Below are 16,168 nucleotides of genomic sequence, written 5' to 3' on the forward strand. Positions count from 1 at the left end.
GCCCCCTTCTCCCTGCTGCTTTACCCCCATGTGCTGGAGAGACGACGCACAGCGCGGCTCTGACCACCTCCTGCCCTACCCCACACACCCCCTGCCCCAAAGGTGCAGCCGCCTCCGCCTGTACGGGGTGGGTGGAAGAAGCAGGAGGCAGCTCCGAGGAGGGCCCCGAGGAAGCCAGGGGGCTGCTGCAACTCTTCCCCCAGCTCCACCAAGCAAATCCTCCCCGGCCGGCCGCAAGCGCCTCGCCACGGGCAGTTTGAGCGCTTTATTGTCTGGCAGTCCTGCTACAGCGACCTGCTGTCCTCCGGGGGGGAGGCTGCTCCTGCCTGGCCCCAGCACGGCACCGCAGTGTCCCGGGGGGCTGCCGGAGCTGCAGACGTCTCAGAACTGGCACTTGAGGAATCCCGGCCGGGGCCGCTCGCGGCTCCTCCGCCCTGCGCAGGGAGCAGGCGTGTGGCCGGGCATGGCTGTGGTCCGGTCCCGCCGTCCTCGGTGGGCTGGCAGAGGGGTCACTGGGTTGCTGACATCTTGTAAAAAGGTGTTTCTAAATACCACCGAGTCCAGTGTGTGATCAGAGGCTCTTAGCTTTTCTTTTTTTTTTAAGAAAAAAAAAAAGAAAAAAAAACTTTCTTCCCTTTTATGATATGTTTCAGATTTTGGCCAAAAATTGTTTTGCCCACCACTCCTCCAGGTCAATGGGAACAAAGTCTGAAAGAGAGGGGAGGGAGAGAGCATAGGACAGCAGCTGGAGAAGGCAGCAGAGCCCAGCGTGTTCCCACCGGTGTACGTCCCCAGTGTCTGTTTGCCACTGGGATAAACAACACGGAGATCCCCGCTCCCCGGTGCCCCGTCCCAGGCTGGGGCTATGGGGCCCTTCTCGTTTTGGGGCTGTACCCTCCTCGGCTGCTGCAGCAGCCCCGGGGTGGCTGTCCAGAGAGCTCGCTCCAGCCGCCCTTACGGACACACGTTGTCCCCTGCCGCTGTGCTGCGTGCCCAGGGCAGGGGGGGCAGCTCCCCAGGGCAGGACCGGGGGCTCTCTGCGTGACACCGGCCCCACCCTGGTGGCTGGAGAAGGCGCCGCTTTGAGACGAGGCGGCAGTCAGACATCCTGCTTGCTTGGGCCTCCAGCAGGGCCTGTGGGACGCCCCCCATCCCCAGCAGGGCACCCCGAGGCCGGCCCCGGCCCCGCAGTGGCCCCCCCATCCCCACCCCGTTCCCCACGTCCCCTCTCCGCCACAACCCAACCCCGCACTGGGGCCGCACGCCCCTCACTCACATTTCAGACTGGGGTTCGGGGTTTTCTCTACGTACTGCACGGGCCCGCGGGCGCTCTCCCCTCTCTGGCTGTCGTCCAGCTGCTGCTCGACCTCCTGCCAGGCTGGGGACAGAGGGCAGCGGGTGAGGCCCGGGCCAGCAGCGCCCTGCGGACCCCCCCTCCACCCCGAGCCCCCCGCACCTTCGTATACGAAGCGGACGTTCTCCTCGTGGGCCGCCGTGTAGCACTCCTCAGGCCCCGGGACGTGCGACAGCAGCACCTGCGGCCGCTTGCCGTTCACTCTGTTGAAGACGAGCTTCGGGAGTGGGCTGCGGGAGCAAGGCGAGGATTGAGGAGGAGGAGGAAGAGGAGGAGGAGGGCAGCTCGGCCTGCCAAGCTCCGGGGGACGCTCGGTGGGAAGGAGCTGTGATGCTTCGCTCTGCAGCGTGGCCGGTGCTGGACGGGTGCCGCAGGAGCTCGTGCGAGCGATGCACACGCGGCCGGCCCCAGCCTCGAGCCCGGCCCGCGGGGCTGCCAGGGGACAGCGGGGACACGGCCGTGCAGCACGGCAGGGCCACCGCGGCTCAGCGCCGTCCCCTCCCCATCACTCCCTTCTGAGAGCCACAGCGTGGAGGGGCAGGATGGACAGACAGACAGACAGGGCTGGCACCCAGGTCCAGAAGGCAGCGCTCAGCAATTCCTTCTCCCCCAGGAAAAAGCTGAAGCACCTGCTCCAGCCTGGGCCAGAGGCGCTGCTGGAGGGTGGAAGAAGGCCACGGGTGGCCGGCTTCAGACCAGCCCTGAGGCAGGCGGCAGTGCCCACAGGCAGGTCCCCAGGCCGAGCAGGGACATTTGCTTTTCAGGTTTCAGCTGTGCCCCCAGTGAAGGCAGAAGGGTTGCTGCAGGATGACAGCACGCTCGCTAGGTTGGGGGCAAGGGGAAGCAGTCTGGGCCCAAAAGTAATGGGGAAAAGTGTGCCAGGGTGCACAGCTCTGCACCGCCAGCTGCCGCCACGGTGCCGTCAGCACGCACGGCCGTTACAGCCACGCAGGGGACACGGGGGGGACACATGAGCGTGTGGCAGCCGCAGGTGGCACCTGGAACCTGCCAGCTGCTGCAGCTCTGCGAAGCCTGGAGTCGGCGTGCTTCAGGGCGAACACCTCCACCTCACGGCGAGGGGAAACCGAGGCCCGGAGGCATTAAATGAGGGTAGCGCGCAGGCACGTGCCTGGCCAGGCAACCACGCAGCCTTGGACTGCAAACCTTGGAAAGTGTTAAACTGATGCAACAGGCAGCAAGGAGAGGTCACCCAGCCTGAGAGGAGCCTCTGGAGGGTGAAGGGCACCACGGGTGGGGGAAAGCCCCAGGCTGCTCCCAGGGGAAGGGGACAGGGATCAGCCCCAGGGGAACTGTGCCTGCAAGCACCGGAGGGGAGATGACAGCAAAAGCAAGAGCTGCCCCCTCCCGCCCTGGCACTAAGGAAATTTGCTGCCGAAGAGGAATTGCTGAAACACCAGGAAAATGGAAGTGAGCTGTTGTTTGGGCAGTGGGAAGTACTTTGAGCACAGGCAAACATCCGAACTCGTGATGCCGAGCTCGCTGGAGCGGCCCTGCTCCTCCTGCTGCAGCAGCGGGGTGCCCAGCTCCAGCAGAACATCCACAAGGTGCTCGGGGAACCGGGACAGAGATCTGGGAACTGGGACCAGAGCGGGCTCCCCGCGACCTGGCACCCCTCCTGCCCAGAGCAGAGCACTCGAACCCATCTGGAAACCCTGCGAAGCCGGACAGACCGAAACCGAGGACCTGGAGCGAGGCTCAGGAGCGTGCCGCACGCGAAGGTTCAGTATTTGAGCTGCCCTGCGCAGCTCTGGGGCAGGGGACATGTTTGCAACGGTCACGCTTCTCACGGGACAAAGTCTGAAAGGCCCCAGAGCACGGGGGGGGGGGGGGCACGGTTTGCAGAGCAGCAGAGAGCTGGAGCAGGCAGCCCCTGCCCGTGCCCCCGCAGCCTGCGGGAGCTGCCCCAAGGCACAGGGCAGGGTAAGGCTCCCCCAGAGCCACGCAGCCCCAGAACCGGCCCAGGGCACCGAGCACGTTGAAGCGCCTGCTGCAGGGAGCGTGAGCAGGCAGCCTGCCCTAAGGAGGGGGAACGGTTCAGCAGTTAATTTATGAGATGACAGGCAAGAAAGCAAGCTGGAGGTGAAGCTTTTCTTCTTCATTTCTTGAAGATGGAGGAAAGGGGAGAAAGCAGCATCGTCTCCTCCCGCTACAGCCACCCCCCGGGCTTGCCCCAGCCCCCCAGCCCCACGCCTGCTGCAGCAGCGTCCTCCTTCACAGAGGTTATCTCCCCCCTCCAGTTGCTTAACCCCCTTCCACCAGCTCCAGCGACTCCCGCTAAGAGCTGGGAGCCCATCCCAAAGGCTTTCCTCCCCCTTCCTTGGGGAGGGAAGGGGACGGGCGGCGAGGGCAGGGGGCAGACCCAGGCCGCAGGGGGCTGCCCCACGGAGCCAGCGAGCCGCACGGAGCCGGGGGGAGCCCCCTTCCCGCAGACCCCGGGGGGGGGGCCGAGCACAGCCCGGGCGGGCCGTAACCGACAGCAGCGGGGCCCTGCCGGGCTGCCGGAGGCGCTGCGTGCAGCCGGGGGAGGCCGGGCGAGCCCCGCTCCCTGCCCCGGCGCTTGCACAACTCCGCCGGGGCCGGCCGCGGGGGGCTCCCAGCCCACGGCGGGGGGGGGGGGGGGAGCTCGCAGCCCGGTGCCCCCGGGCTTTGAGGGATCGGCCTCGCACCTAGAGCGGCCCCGGGGGGCCCGGCGAGGCTCCGCGCCCCCTCCCCGCTGCGCTCAGCCCCCGCAGCGCCCCCGGCAGCCCCCACCGGGACCCCCCCCCCCGCCGCGGTCCGGTCCCCCCAACCCCTGATCTCCCCCCCCCCCCCAACCGGCGGGGGGGCTCCGGGCCCCGTCCCGCCCCCCCCCCCCGTCCCGACCCCCCCGTCCCGTCCCGGCGCCGCGCGGCCGCGGTCACCTTTCCCCAAGGTCACGGCGCGGCGCGGGGCTCACCTGGCGGGGGGCCAGGCGCCGGGCTGCAGCCGGCCCCGCGGCTCGCCCACCTTGCTCTCCACCGGCTGCTGCGTCGGACCTGCGGGCGGCAGCGGCCGTCAGAGCCGGGCGGCGAGGAGCCGGGGGGGGGGGGGGGCGCACCGGCACCGCCGCTCGGCCTCCCCCCCCCCCTCTCCTCCTACGCCTGTCCCTCTTTGCTCTGCCCCCTCGGTCCCCGGTCCCCGCTACCTGTGCGGCGCTGCGTGGCCAGCTTGCTGGGGCCGCGTGTCAGCGTGTACATCCTGCGGCCCCCCCCGACGGCACGGCCCGGCACGGCCCCGCCGCTCCCGCCGGCCGTGTGCGCTCGGCCCCCCCCCCGCCCCCCCCCGCGGGCCTTTAACCGGGCCCGCCCCCTCCTGAAGGGGGCGGTTCGCCGAGCGCGGGGCCGTGGGGGGCCGTGGGGGGCCGTGGGAGCTCGGGGGGGGGCGCTGCGAGGTGCGCGGGGGGGGCGCTGCGGCGTGGGAGGCGCGCGTGGGGCGCGGGGGGGCCGCGGTGGCACGGGGGCCGTGGAGGGCGCAGGGCACGGCCCACGTGGAGCGCAGGGGCGGGGAGGGCGCAGGAGTCGCTCGGGGGACACCCGGGGGACACGCGCGGATCCCCTGGGAGGACGCATGGCACGCGCAGGGGACAAGGAGGGGTGGCGGCAGGAGCGGGCAGGGGACGCTCAGGGGACAGCGCGAGGTGCCAGGGCACGGCCGCGGTTGGCACCGCGTGTCCTGGGCCGCAGAGGTGCCACCACCGCCTGTCCCTGCGCGAGGGGACAGCGAGGCGGCCTGGGTCTGGGTGAGGGCAGCACCTCCCTCCTGCCGCTCTGTGTCCCCAAACCTGCGCGGGGCTCAGGGACCCCCCCTGGGTGCTGCCACCCACTGAGCCCGGAGGTCCCCGAGCTGTGTGGGCAGGAGCAGCGTGCCCCCCAGCGCTGCTCCCCACGGGGCCACCCCGCAGCGCAGGACGAGGGGCTGGGTGGCAGCGGCCCCGTCCCCATGCCGAGGTGACCTTTGGACGGGGAAGGTGCGCCGAGGTCTGCGGGCCAGAACGCGTGGTGGGAGGCGTGGGGCCGGGGGTGGCCCCCATGCCGGGGCGGTGTCACCCGGGGGGTGCTGGGGGTTTTGGGGAGAGGTTGTGGGACGAAGCTCGTTGGGGTTGTGAGGATGCCCCAGCCCTGCTCTGGGGCCTGCACAGCCCTCCAGTGCCGCTCGCGCAGTGGGGACGAGCAGGGCCGGATCCTGCAGGGTGCTGGGCACCCCTGGCCGGCCCACGGGGGTGCGGCCAGCAGCCCCCCCGGAGCTCCCCCAGGATACCTCACACGGCAGACCCTGGTTAACGTGACTGTGACCCTGCAGCCCGGGGGACCTCGGTGTTCCCGTCCTGCCACCAGCTTGCTGCCGCCCGGGGGGGTCGTGCCTCAGTTTCCCCACCCGAGACAGAAGCAGATTGCCGAGGACACCTGCGTGCACACCGGTCACCGCGTGGCCTCCCCACGCTTCGCTGCGCACAGGCCCGGAGCCCCGCAGCACCCCGGGCTTCGGCGGGGGCACCGCGGCCGTCGGGGGCCGTCGGGGGGCGCTGCAGGAGGGGAGCGGGGCCGGGCCGAGCTCAAAGGCAGCAGGGGCGAGGCGTGGAGCATCGGCGCCGCTGGTGTAGTGGTATCATGCAAGATTCCCATTCTTGCGACCCGGGTTCGATTCCCGGGCGGCGCAGGAACTTTTTTCTTTCATTTATTTTTTTTTCTTCAATCTCGACGAAATTCGCTTTTCACCTTTTAACGTAAAACCGCGGGCTTTTTGCCACGTTCCGGGGCCGGGACAGCGGCGGGGCGGCTGTCGGGTGGTTTTTTTTGGGGGGGGGGGGGGGAGGGGGGAGGACGGAAGGCGGCAGCAGCCCTGCGGGCGCGGGCTGGGAGCTGTAGTCCTGTGCCCTGCGACTACACTCCCCAGCGTGCCGTGCCGTGCCGTGCCGTGCCGTGCCGTGTCGCCCCGTGCCGTGCCGTGCCGCCCCGCCGCCCCCGCCCCGTCCAACCATGCTGGCGCCGGCGGCGGCGGAGCGGAACAAGGGCCCGATCCTGGCGGTGCTGCGGGAGTACGCGGGGCCCGGCGCCGTGCGGGTGCTGGAGGTGGGGGCGGGCGCGGGGCTGCACGCCGCGCACTGCGCCCGGGCTCTGCCGCACGCCCGCTGGCTGCCCTCCGACGTGGAGCCGCGGGCGCTGCGCAGGTGAGCGGGGCCGGGGCCGGCGGCTCCGGGCTGCCCGGGGGCGGCCGCGGCGGGAACCGAGCTGGGGCCGAACCCCTCCGGGCTCTCCAGCCGGGAGCGTTTCTTTCTGGGCGGCTCCCGGGGAGGCCCGGGCGACGGCGAGGGGATGCGGGGGGCATCGCGCCTCGCTGCCCACCGGCACCGCCGGGAACCCCGACGGAGCCGCCAGCCCCCCCGACGAGCCGCCAGCCCCCCCGAGGAACCACCAGCCCCCCCCGAGGAGCCGCCAGCCCCCCCCGAGGAGCCGCCAGCCCCCCCCGAGGAGCCGCCAGCCCCCGGTTGTTCGCGCTGCGGGGCTGCGTGCGGGGCCCCGCCGCGCCCAGATGCCCATTCCAGGCATTGCAGCGCCGGACGGGCTCGGTTTTCCATTGAGGAAACCAAAATAAACGCGGGCTCTTAAAAGGAGAGGAATTCCCCGGCAGAAAATAACTCCCTTCCAGCGGCCTGGTGCAGGGGGGGGCAGAAATAGCCGCCTGGGCTGGGGGGCGCAGCCCGCGTCCTTCCCACCCGTCCCCTCGCCGGGAGCGGCCCCGAGCGCACACCGCCCTGGTTAAAAATACCGCCCGGGCTGGGGCAGAGGTTCGGCACAGGGCCAGACCGCGTGCGGCACTCAGAGCCCTTCTGTGGCCGCATCTCCGCACCCACACTGATTTTCGGAGCCAGGATGGAGGGGTTGTGCTGCTTGCCCCGAGCCCTTCGGGGACGGGGCTGGAGGGGGCAGTGCAGGGACCTGGGAGCAGTTTCTAGAGGGTTTCTCTGGGATTTTTCAGTGTGTTGCTTAAAGCCAAGTTTGCAGGATGCTCTTCTCCGCGTGGCTGGGAGCCGTGCCGCTCTCGGTGCTGTGCGGGCTGGGAAACTGCTGCCCTCCAAAGCAGCTCTCTGGGTGTGAGCGGAGGCAAGGCTCATCCAGTGCCCCGTCATCGCGCAGCCCCGAAGCACCAGGCTCCTCGCCTTGTACAGAGGGCCAAGCCAGTGCCCCCCTCCTCTGCTGGGTTGCAAGCACAGCCTTATTACTAGACATCAGAGACTCCACCTGGGAGACGCTGCCGGCAGCCGGGGCGGGTGGGCTTTGGGTGCTGGTGCGGGGCCGCGCTGGGGCTGACACGGGGGTTGTGCCCGCAGCATCGCTGCCTACGCAGAGGCCATGCAGGTGCCCAACATGCTGCCGCCCATCTACCTGGACGTCTCGCAGGGCTGGGAGACCTGGGGGGGCACCGAGCCCGCCACCCTCGACCTCATCGTCAGCATCAACATGATGCACATCTCGGAGCTGCGGTGCACGGAGGTGAGCGGTGCCCGGCACCCCTGGGGGCGTGGGGGGCTCGGGTGCAGCTCCTTGTATTTACTGGGGGGCTCGGGGCGATGGCTGCAGTGCCCAGGGTTGGGAAATCAGCTGTGGGGTGTCCCTGGCGTTCTGACCCGGCCTCTGCCTCTTTCTTTCCCCAGGGGCTGTTCAAGGGTGCCGGGGTGCTGCTGAAGCCCGGAGGCGTGCTCTTCACCTACGGGGTGGGTGCTGCTCGGCCGAGAGCCGGGCGGGAGCACGGCAGTGGGATGAGGGGTGGCCCTGGGGATGCTGGAGCTCCTGATGGGGGGCAGAGGGGAGGATTCCCTGGGCTGGGAAAAGGGGGGCTCAAGTTAAGGGGGGGTTCAGTCTTCGGGGGAATGCTGTGAGCCCTGGATGGGGCTGCTTTGGCCATTAACCCCCAGCACTGGCAGGGTGCTGTCTGCTGGGGTGTAAGCACTCCTGCATCACCCCAAAACACTGCAGAGAAGCAGAGCAGAGGCTGGGAGCCTTGTGTTGGGTGACAGCGTCTGTGGCCCCTTCCGGGGCTGTGTCCCTTCTTGCTTGGCCTCTGCGTGGCAGGGACAGGGACAGGGACTGGGGATTCCAGCAGGGAGCCGTGGCTCGAGCCCACAGCTCCGGCTTTGTGTCCCGGCAGCCGTACGCTGTGGATGGCCAGATCAGTCCCCAGAGCAACGTGGACTTTGACCGCAGCCTGAGGCAGAGGTAGGAGGGGGAAGCCAGGGGCTGGGGGTCCAAGCAGCCTGCCTGGGGCTGCCGGCGGCCCTGCCCGTGCTGCCCGCCCTGCTGGCACTGTGTGCCACCGCGTGCCGGAGGAGGGAGCTCCCTCCGAGTGTGATCCCTCGGGAAAAGACCTAAAGCAGAGGCTCGGGGGAGCCCCCACACCTCGGGGCACCCCTGGGAGATGGGGGTCATTCTGGGGGTGAGGTGTCCGCCTGCCCATCCGTCTGTCTCACCGCTGCCTCCCTTCCCGGCAGCAACCCCGCCTGGGGCCTTCGGGACACGGCGCTGCTGCGGCAGCTGGCTGAGGCCAACGGGATGCGCCTGGAGAGGATGGTAGGTGCTGAGACCCCGGGGGGGCGGTCCCCGTGCCGGTGGCCCCCCCCCCCGACCCCAGCTCTGTGCTTGCAGGTGGACATGCCGGCCAACAACAAGAGCCTCATCTTCCGCAAGCAGTAACCCGCCGCACCCTGCGGGCACCTCCCGGCACGGCTTTGCAAGGGGCCGGGCACGGCAGCGAGGTTGCCGCGTGTTGCCCCGCGCCGCTGGGCTTGGCCGGTGCTCTCGGGTCCATCTCCTCTGGCTCCATCCGTGGGACTCCCTGGGTGGCACAGCGGGCACAGCCTGGGAGGGGGCGCAGCACGGCCGGGCGCAGGGGGCAGCTCTCTCCCGGTGCCGGTTTCCATGTCTCTGGGCAGGCGCCGTGCCGAGGTGTGGGACCCCGTTCCCCAAGTGGGACCATGCTGCTGCCCCCAATAAAGTCTGGGGGGCCGTGCCCCACCAGCAGCTTCCCAAGAGCTCCAGCCCGGCCGCCGCGTGCCGTCCCTCTGCCAGAGACACATTTGGGGTGTGGGAGGGCTCTCCCTCCATCACTGCCCCCCAGCACCGAGGCTGCGGGGCACCGGCCCCTGCCCAGAGCCCTGCAGCACGCAGCTGCGGAGCAGTGCAGAGCTCGAGGGCATCACGCTGCACCTGAGGCTTCGGTGCTGCAGGAAGGTTGTCGTGGGTGGGGGTCCGGACAGACCCCTCTGCAACCCAGCCCAGTCTTTTATTGCTGCTGCCCAGGCTGGGGGTACATGGGGAGGGCATGCAGACAGATAAATTACAGGGGAGGGAACTACAAAATGGTGATAACTGCTAAATAAAAGCTGCGGGCTTGGCCGTGCAGTCCCCCCCACAGGGGTCTGCAGCCCCGCAGCCCCCGCGTCTGCGCATCCCAGCTCGCCCCTAGTCCTGGAAGCGGTTGAGGAGGTCGCAGGTTTTCTTCTCCATCAGCTCGTAGATCTTCTTCACCCGCTTGTCGTTGGCTGCCCGGACGTAGCTGCTGGGGTCCAGCGTGGCCATGCCGTCGTGCACCTCGCCCATGATGATGAGCGGCCCGTCCTCGGCCGTCATGTTGGGGCAGGGGCAGCTCCAGTCCATGTCGGTCAAGGTCACCTCCAGATACTTGATGTTGAAGAACTTGAGGCCCATCTTCTCATCCTTGAGGACGTCCTCGAGGGCGAAGCGGGCGATCCCAGAGTCCTGGTCCTCGACGATCTCCATCAGCCGCCCCACGATGGCGAAGTCGCTGCGGCAGAGGCTCAGCACCATCTTGCTCTTGAGGCGGCAGGCCTTGCACTGCAGGCTCTTGGGGAAGGGGCATACGTCCTCGCAGGTCTCCTTGCTGTCGAAGTTGTTGTTGTTGCCCTCGCAGCCGCCGTAGACGAAGGAGTGGCACTGCTTCAGCAGGTGGTTGTAGGCCCAGCGGGGCTCCCAGTTCTGGCAGGGGCCCTGCACCATGGGCAGCAGGCAGGTGGGCCGGGCGCTGCCCAGGCAGGCGGCGCGGCACTCCTCGTACGTCTCAAAGTGGTTCCTGTTGGCGCCGCAGCCGCCGTAGCGGAAGGTGAGGCAGGAGCCCTGCTTGGCGTCAAAGTGCCAGCGCACCTCCAGGGCCTCGCAGCGGCGCCGGTCGGGCTCCTTCAGGCACTCGGCGCTGGGGAAGGGCTGGGGGCTGCTGGTCCGCGGGGCCCCCCCGGGCTCCCGCTTGAGCACCGAGAGCGGGAAGTCGGCGCGCAGCAGCCCGGCGGCGTTCCTGGCCGTGCAGGTGTAGATGCCGGCGTCCTCTTGGCGGGCGTTGTAGATGACCAGCTGCCCGATGTTGGTGACCACCACGTTGCCGTACATCTGGTCCGGCCGCATGATGAAGTTCTCGGCCCGGTCGCTCTGCTTCTCCCAGGTGATGTCGGGCCGCGGGCGGCCGCTGACGTCGCAGCGGAAGCTGACGGTGCCGCCGGCGCGCACCGACTGGTGGAAGGGGTTGCTGTAGAGGGCGGGGGGCACCGGCACCTCAGGGCCGGCGCCTGGCGTGGGCCGCGCTGTCGTCTCCCGCGGCACGGGGCTGGTGTCGGGCCAGGTGAAGATGTACTTGCAGGGCACGGTGGTGAGGCGCGTGCCGCGGAGGCACGCCTCGGCATCCATGTAGCACTTGTTGTAGTAGGTGAGGCCGTCGGAGGCGCAGGTGAAGTTGGGCTCCTTCTCGCAGCGGTCCTTGCACTTGCAGACGGGCTGCCCGTCCCAGATGTCGCAGTCGGAGCCCTGCTGTGCGCAGACGAAGCTCTCGCACGAGGGCCCGCGCCCCAGCTCCAGCGCCGGCAGGCTGCCGTCGGCGAAGCGGGCGGCCACGCAGCTGCGCAGCCCGCAGACGTTGGTGCAGCACTTCTCGAAGCCCTCGCAGTCCTGGCCGGGAGGGGAGTGGAAGGGAAGGGAGGGGAGAGGGGGGGGTCAGCACCGTGCCACAGCTGTGGGGATGCTCCCACTGCCAGAGAGCCTCCATCATTCCTGGGCTCCTCTGGGTGTTGGGTCTGAGCCGGACCTTCCCTGCGCAACTGTGTGTCCCTGGACCCAGGTCGACCTCAGCCCCCCCCCCCTTGGGATGGTGGGGGTGAGGCAAAGACAGCCCCCACTGCACAGCGGTGCCGGGTTGTGGGGCAGCACGGTCACCCGGTGAAGACCTGCCACCGTGGGTGCACTGAGAGGGGACGCGGCACCGTCCCCCCCACCACACTGCTGTGTGGCTCGGGGAGTCTGCGAGCTTTGGCTGGCTGAGGGGAGGCAGAACTCGTTGCAGCGATGAACTGCAGCGTGGTCGCTCCCCTGGGATGGGCGGCACTGGGCTCCTGGGAAAACTGAGGGGGCTTGGGGGGGGGGGGAGCAGTCCCAGCACACCCACACCCCTCGTCTCAGCGACGGCCCCACAACCAGGTGGGAGCATCCTTGGGGGGGGGGGGGGGTATGGGGCGGGGGGAAGGTCTTGGACGTGGAGAGTGGCTGGGGGGGGACATGGTGGGGCAATGAGCCGCGGCTTTGCCTGCTGCAGGGCTTGGGAGCAGCCCCAGGGCACCGCTCGTGCACGGCAGAGTGAAGTTGCAGAGGGGCTGAGCACGCGGGGCACCGCATCCATCGGCTGCAGCCTCTGGCGCTGGAACCGGCCATCCTGTCGCACTGGGAACCAGCACCCCCTGGGGACACCCCGGCCCCACAAGGCCACACGGGTGCTGCCGAGCAGCAGGGTGCAGCACCAGCCCCAAGCCCCGGCAGCACCCAACCCCGTCCCATCCGTGCCCGCAGCCCCCACGCAGCCGCCGCTCACCTGGTCGGCCTGGCACTCCCGCTCGCAGGTGCTCTGCGCGTCCACCCACAGGTTGGGGTTCAGCTGGTTGGGGCAGACCCCCAGGTGCCGCATCCTGGCCGGCTGCAGGCTCAGCCCGGCGGCGGCGGCGGCCAGCAAGGGCAGCAGCAGCGCCGCACGCATCGGCTCAGCCCTGCCGAGCTGCCGCCCGCCTGCGCGCGACCTGGGTCCCGGGCGGCCGAAACTCCGGCGAGGCATCTGGCTGCCCTGTGCCCTGCTGCGAGGCTTGGGACAAATCACATTGGATGGAAGGGAAAAAAAAAAAATCAAAAGGAAGGCAGGGAGGACAAAGAGGAGGAGGAGATGAGGTCCAAACCTCTGCGGTTTAGCACGCCTGGAGCATGCTGTCTCTCCGGAGATGCTGCCCGGCACCTCTGTCCATCGCTGAGCTCTCAGGGTGATGGGCACAGCATCGCGCAGCGGTGGCTCAGCCTCGCCGGTGTCCCCGTGCTGGCGGGGGGCTCACTCCATGCCTGGCACCCCAAAGCCGTGGCAGCGGCGGCAGGGCCAGGCTCCCGGCACGGCGGGAGCGGGCAGTGGGGCTGGGGTGCAGCCTGCGTGTGGGGCAGGGGTGGAAGGGGAGGACGGGAAGGTTGTAATCTGAATCCCCTCCCTTCTCACTGATGTTTCTGGGTGTTTGGAATGGAAAAGGCGCTGACCTCAGCCTCTAACCCCGTCTGAGCCGATCGACTGGGCAAACACAGGGGGGAGATCAAAGGCAGAATGCGGAAAGTCTCCAAAGAGAGAGAGTGAAAGGAGGGGAAAAAAATGCCCGGCCCATGGAGCCGAATTCCTGCAGGATGAGAAAACAGCCAGAGCCTGTTTTCTGCCCGCCGCGGCTCGGCCACCCCGGGTCTGCTGGCGGGGAAGCAGCCGCAGCCCCCGGCCCCACGGCATCGCTGGCCGGAGAGCTGGGCTGCAGCGGCTGGGCAGTGGGGCTGGGGGGCTGCAGGCCCGGCTGGGGGGCTGCTCCGGGACCCCCACCCCACGTCTGCCTTCTCCTCTCGGCACCTGCAGGCTCCCCGAGCCCCCCGTAAACCCACAGGTTTGTAGCTGGCCCTCCCTCCCCGCTCCAGCAACACCCGGTGATGATTTGCAGCTGGGTTTTTACGCTGTATTTTTCTGATCTGGGGAGTGCCTGGGAGGCAGCGCCTGGCCGTGCCAGACCCCGGCCGGACGCTGCGCCTGGGCTGCAATCCCACCTCAGCCTTGCACAGCACCTCCCGGAGCCGGCCCTAAGCTGGCAGGAGCCAGCCCTTGCTCCCAGCCAGATTCCCTTAATCCCCGCTGGAGACTGACCTGCAGCAGGAAGGGTTTCGGAGCGGCCTGGGGAGCGTTAACTCCTGCAGCACTGGCAGAAGCTGTGACCCGAGCCATGGCGCCTTTGACCTGGGAGCTGGATGAGCACCAAACCCCTGCAAGGCGGCCTCTCCTGGCTCAGGCAGCCCTGGGTGCGCTCCCTTCTTAGCGTTTCTTTTTTTTTTACCCCCAGCCAGTCGTAGTGCTGAGGGGTGACAAGACATGCAAGTCAGCACCAGATCCAGGCTGTCCCCAGGCATCACCCCGTTCCCCAGGCACAGGGGGACCTGGCACAGCCACTGTCAGCCCCAAATGTGGCAGCTGCAGACGCCCAAGGAGGAGCCGTTGCCTCCTGCCCCAGGCTGGGCTCACCCCGCATGGCCCCGCTGCAGCAGCTCCCTCCCTGCAGCCCCTGCCTGGTGGCGTGGAGGGGTCAGGATCTGGCCAGGGGCAGATAACCCCTTGGCTGAGCTGGCCTGGGGCATGCGGGGGAGGTTGTGCTGCCCCGGGACACCAGTGGGGAGGCTGGCGAGAGATTTTGCAAACAGAGAGTTGCATCAGAGCAGCCCGAGAGGCAGCACAGCAGCCTGGAGCCCCCCCCCGCACCTCCTTGCACACAGCCACGGGGTTCTGTGTGGAGACCCCCCCCAGGCCCCCATCCCCAAACCCCCCCTCACTCCAGCCAAGATGCAGCCATGTGGGCATCGCCACCTGGGGATGGGGCTCGGGAGCTGCCCAGGGGCGCTTGGCTGCTTTGGTTGGGGGTTGCCTGAGGTCCTTCGGAGCGTGCCGCTGCAGGGGGACGAGGAAATCCAGAAGCCAGCTTTTGTCCCCGTGTGGTTATAGCACTGCGAAGATCCCGGTGCTGAGGCTTGGGTCAGCTCCTGTGCCGTTCCCAGCTCGGGAGCAGGGGCAGCAGCCGTGGGTCACACTGAGGCACCTGGCAGCCTGAGGTGCCTCATCCCCGTCACCGAGATCAAAGCAGCGAGGCCGGGACAAAGGCCTGGGGGGGCCGGAGGGGCCTGCTCGCTGCACCGTGCTCTCCTCGCTGCGCCGTGCTCTCCTCGCTGCGCCGTGCTCTCCTCGCGTCCCAGATACCCGTGTGCCACTGTCCCCGAGGGTTTAACACAAGGCCCTGAAGCACGAAGCGGGAAGATGAGTTCCCTGCCACGCAGCCTCGGTGCCAGCCAGCTCCCCCCCAGCCCCGTGCTCCTCCGGGGCGGGCACCTCCAGCCCTCGCCTCCCCCGGCGGTGGTGCTGCTGCTGGTGCTTCAGGACAGGGTTGACAAAGCAATCCTCCTGCCCCCTGGAACAGGCACGTGACAAACCTTCATCATCTAAAGGCTTTCAGTAATTGTAACTTCATCTTCAAAACTCCCTGTCTCTGCACGCCAAGGTGCCAAAGTCCTGTGAGGGGCAGCTGAGGGAACTGGGGGTGTTGAGTCTGGGAAAGAGGAGGCTCAGGGCAGACCTCATTGCTCTGCAGCTACCTGAAAGGAGGTGTGGGGAGCCAGGGTCGGGCTCTCCTCGCGGATAACTAGCGATAGGACTAGAGGGAACGGCCTCAAGTTGTGCGGGGGGAGGTTCAGGCTGCAAATGAGACATTTCTGCTCAGGAAGAGCAGTCAGGCATTGGGACGGGTTGCCCAGGGAGGTGGGGGAGTCACCGTCCCTGGGGGTGTTCAAGGAAAGGTTGGACGTGGTGCTTGGGGACATGGTTTAGCGGGTGACAGTGGTGGTAGGGGGGTGGTTGGACCAGATGATCTTGGAGGGCTTTTCCAACCCTGATGTTTCTATTACCGTGCCCAGTTCTGCTCCCAGCCCCAGCCCCAGCCCCGACACGCATCATGCACCAAAGCGGGGATTTTTGGAGGTCATTTCCAAGGTCACAGACATCAGTGGTGGTTTTTGCTCAGCAGCCCCAGCCGAGAGGAGCAGCACGTCCCGTGCCGCAGCGAGGATGACAGCTCCTGCTCCAGCAACGCAGCCACTGCCCCCCCAGCACCGAGCAGCCCGGGTGCAGGCAGGCGAGCACTGCCTCCTCCTCACAGCCCCCATGGAACAACCCGGGGGGCACAGCAGGACCGACCAGAGCCATGGCATGCTGCGTACGGCATCTTCTTGCCCTGCTCCCCCCGCAGAGGGGCCGCTGCAGCAGAGCTGGCTCCTGCTGTCGGTTCCCCCACCTGAAGCCACCCACAGCCCTCGGCCAGACCGTGCTGATGAGGAGCAGTCGCTGCCAGAAGCCACCCGGAGAACAAACAGGGCTCCGTGACTCTTCCCTGGCCAAGCTTTTACCTTAGTTAAGGGTTTTCCAGGCTGCAGACGCTATCTGATTTCCCCCCTTACTCCCTCCCATCCCCAGCAATAATTACTTAAGCTGTTAAAACAAGCGTGGCCAGTCTGGTACGAAGTGGAAAATCTGATCCTCGGGAAGTGAGCAGGCAGGGGAAGAGGGAGGTCAAGGAGAGGTGGGCTGGGAGCAGAAGAGGATGGGGCGAGGAGAAGTTTCCTTCCAGCCCCGGAGCAAGCTGCTGGCTCTGGACTCCAGCACCCAGCTCCCACATCCATGGGATGG

The 16,168-nt window shown here is 68.3% G+C and overlaps 3 protein-coding genes across 5 annotated transcripts; 1 reads left to right on the forward strand and 2 right to left on the reverse strand.

Annotated features, from left to right (window-relative positions):
- Positions 1–250: 250 nt before the first annotated feature.
- Positions 251–4,696, reverse strand: MCRIP2 (MAPK regulated corepressor interacting protein 2). Its single transcript, XM_083799666.1, has 5 exons — positions 4,539–4,696; positions 4,311–4,389; positions 1,457–1,584; positions 1,277–1,378; positions 251–708 (listed from the first exon to the last, which is right to left on the reverse strand). The coding sequence occupies exons 1-5, from the start codon at positions 4,588–4,590 to the stop codon at positions 650–652; spliced, it is 420 nt and encodes a 139-aa protein (XP_083655792.1). The 5' UTR covers positions 4,591–4,696; the 3' UTR covers positions 251–649.
- On the forward strand, positions 2,666–9,419 carry METTL26 (methyltransferase like 26). 2 transcript variants are annotated; one of them, XM_083799663.1, is made up of 6 exons: positions 2,666–3,093; positions 7,722–7,884; positions 8,046–8,105; positions 8,540–8,607; positions 8,880–8,958; positions 9,034–9,419. In XM_083799663.1, the coding sequence occupies exons 1-6, from the start codon at positions 2,777–2,779 to the stop codon at positions 9,079–9,081; spliced, it is 735 nt and encodes a 244-aa protein (XP_083655789.1). In that variant the 5' UTR covers positions 2,666–2,776; the 3' UTR covers positions 9,082–9,419. The 2 variants fall into 2 exon arrangements, with proteins under 2 accessions (XP_083655789.1, XP_083655790.1); XM_083799664.1 differs by lacking the exon at positions 2,666–3,093 and adding an exon at positions 6,303–6,560.
- A 190-nt stretch (positions 9,420–9,609) lies between these two features.
- WFIKKN1 (WAP, follistatin/kazal, immunoglobulin, kunitz and netrin domain containing 1) lies at positions 9,610–13,794 on the reverse strand. 2 transcript variants are annotated; one of them, XM_083799661.1, is made up of 3 exons: positions 13,592–13,794; positions 12,254–12,517; positions 9,610–11,340 (listed from the first exon to the last, which is right to left on the reverse strand). In XM_083799661.1, the coding sequence occupies exons 1-3, from the start codon at positions 13,667–13,669 to the stop codon at positions 9,850–9,852; spliced, it is 1,833 nt and encodes a 610-aa protein (XP_083655787.1). In that variant the 5' UTR covers positions 13,670–13,794; the 3' UTR covers positions 9,610–9,849. The 2 variants fall into 2 exon arrangements, with proteins under 2 accessions (XP_083655787.1, XP_083655788.1); XM_083799662.1 differs by lacking the exon at positions 13,592–13,794 and adding an exon at positions 12,609–12,738.
- Between the last annotated feature and the right edge of the window lie 2,374 nt (positions 13,795–16,168).

The sequence above is a fragment of the Anser anser genome (genome assembly GCF_964211835.1).
Source record: "Anser anser genome assembly, chromosome: 15".
Classification (NCBI taxonomy): domain Eukaryota; kingdom Metazoa; phylum Chordata; class Aves; order Anseriformes; family Anatidae; genus Anser; species Anser anser.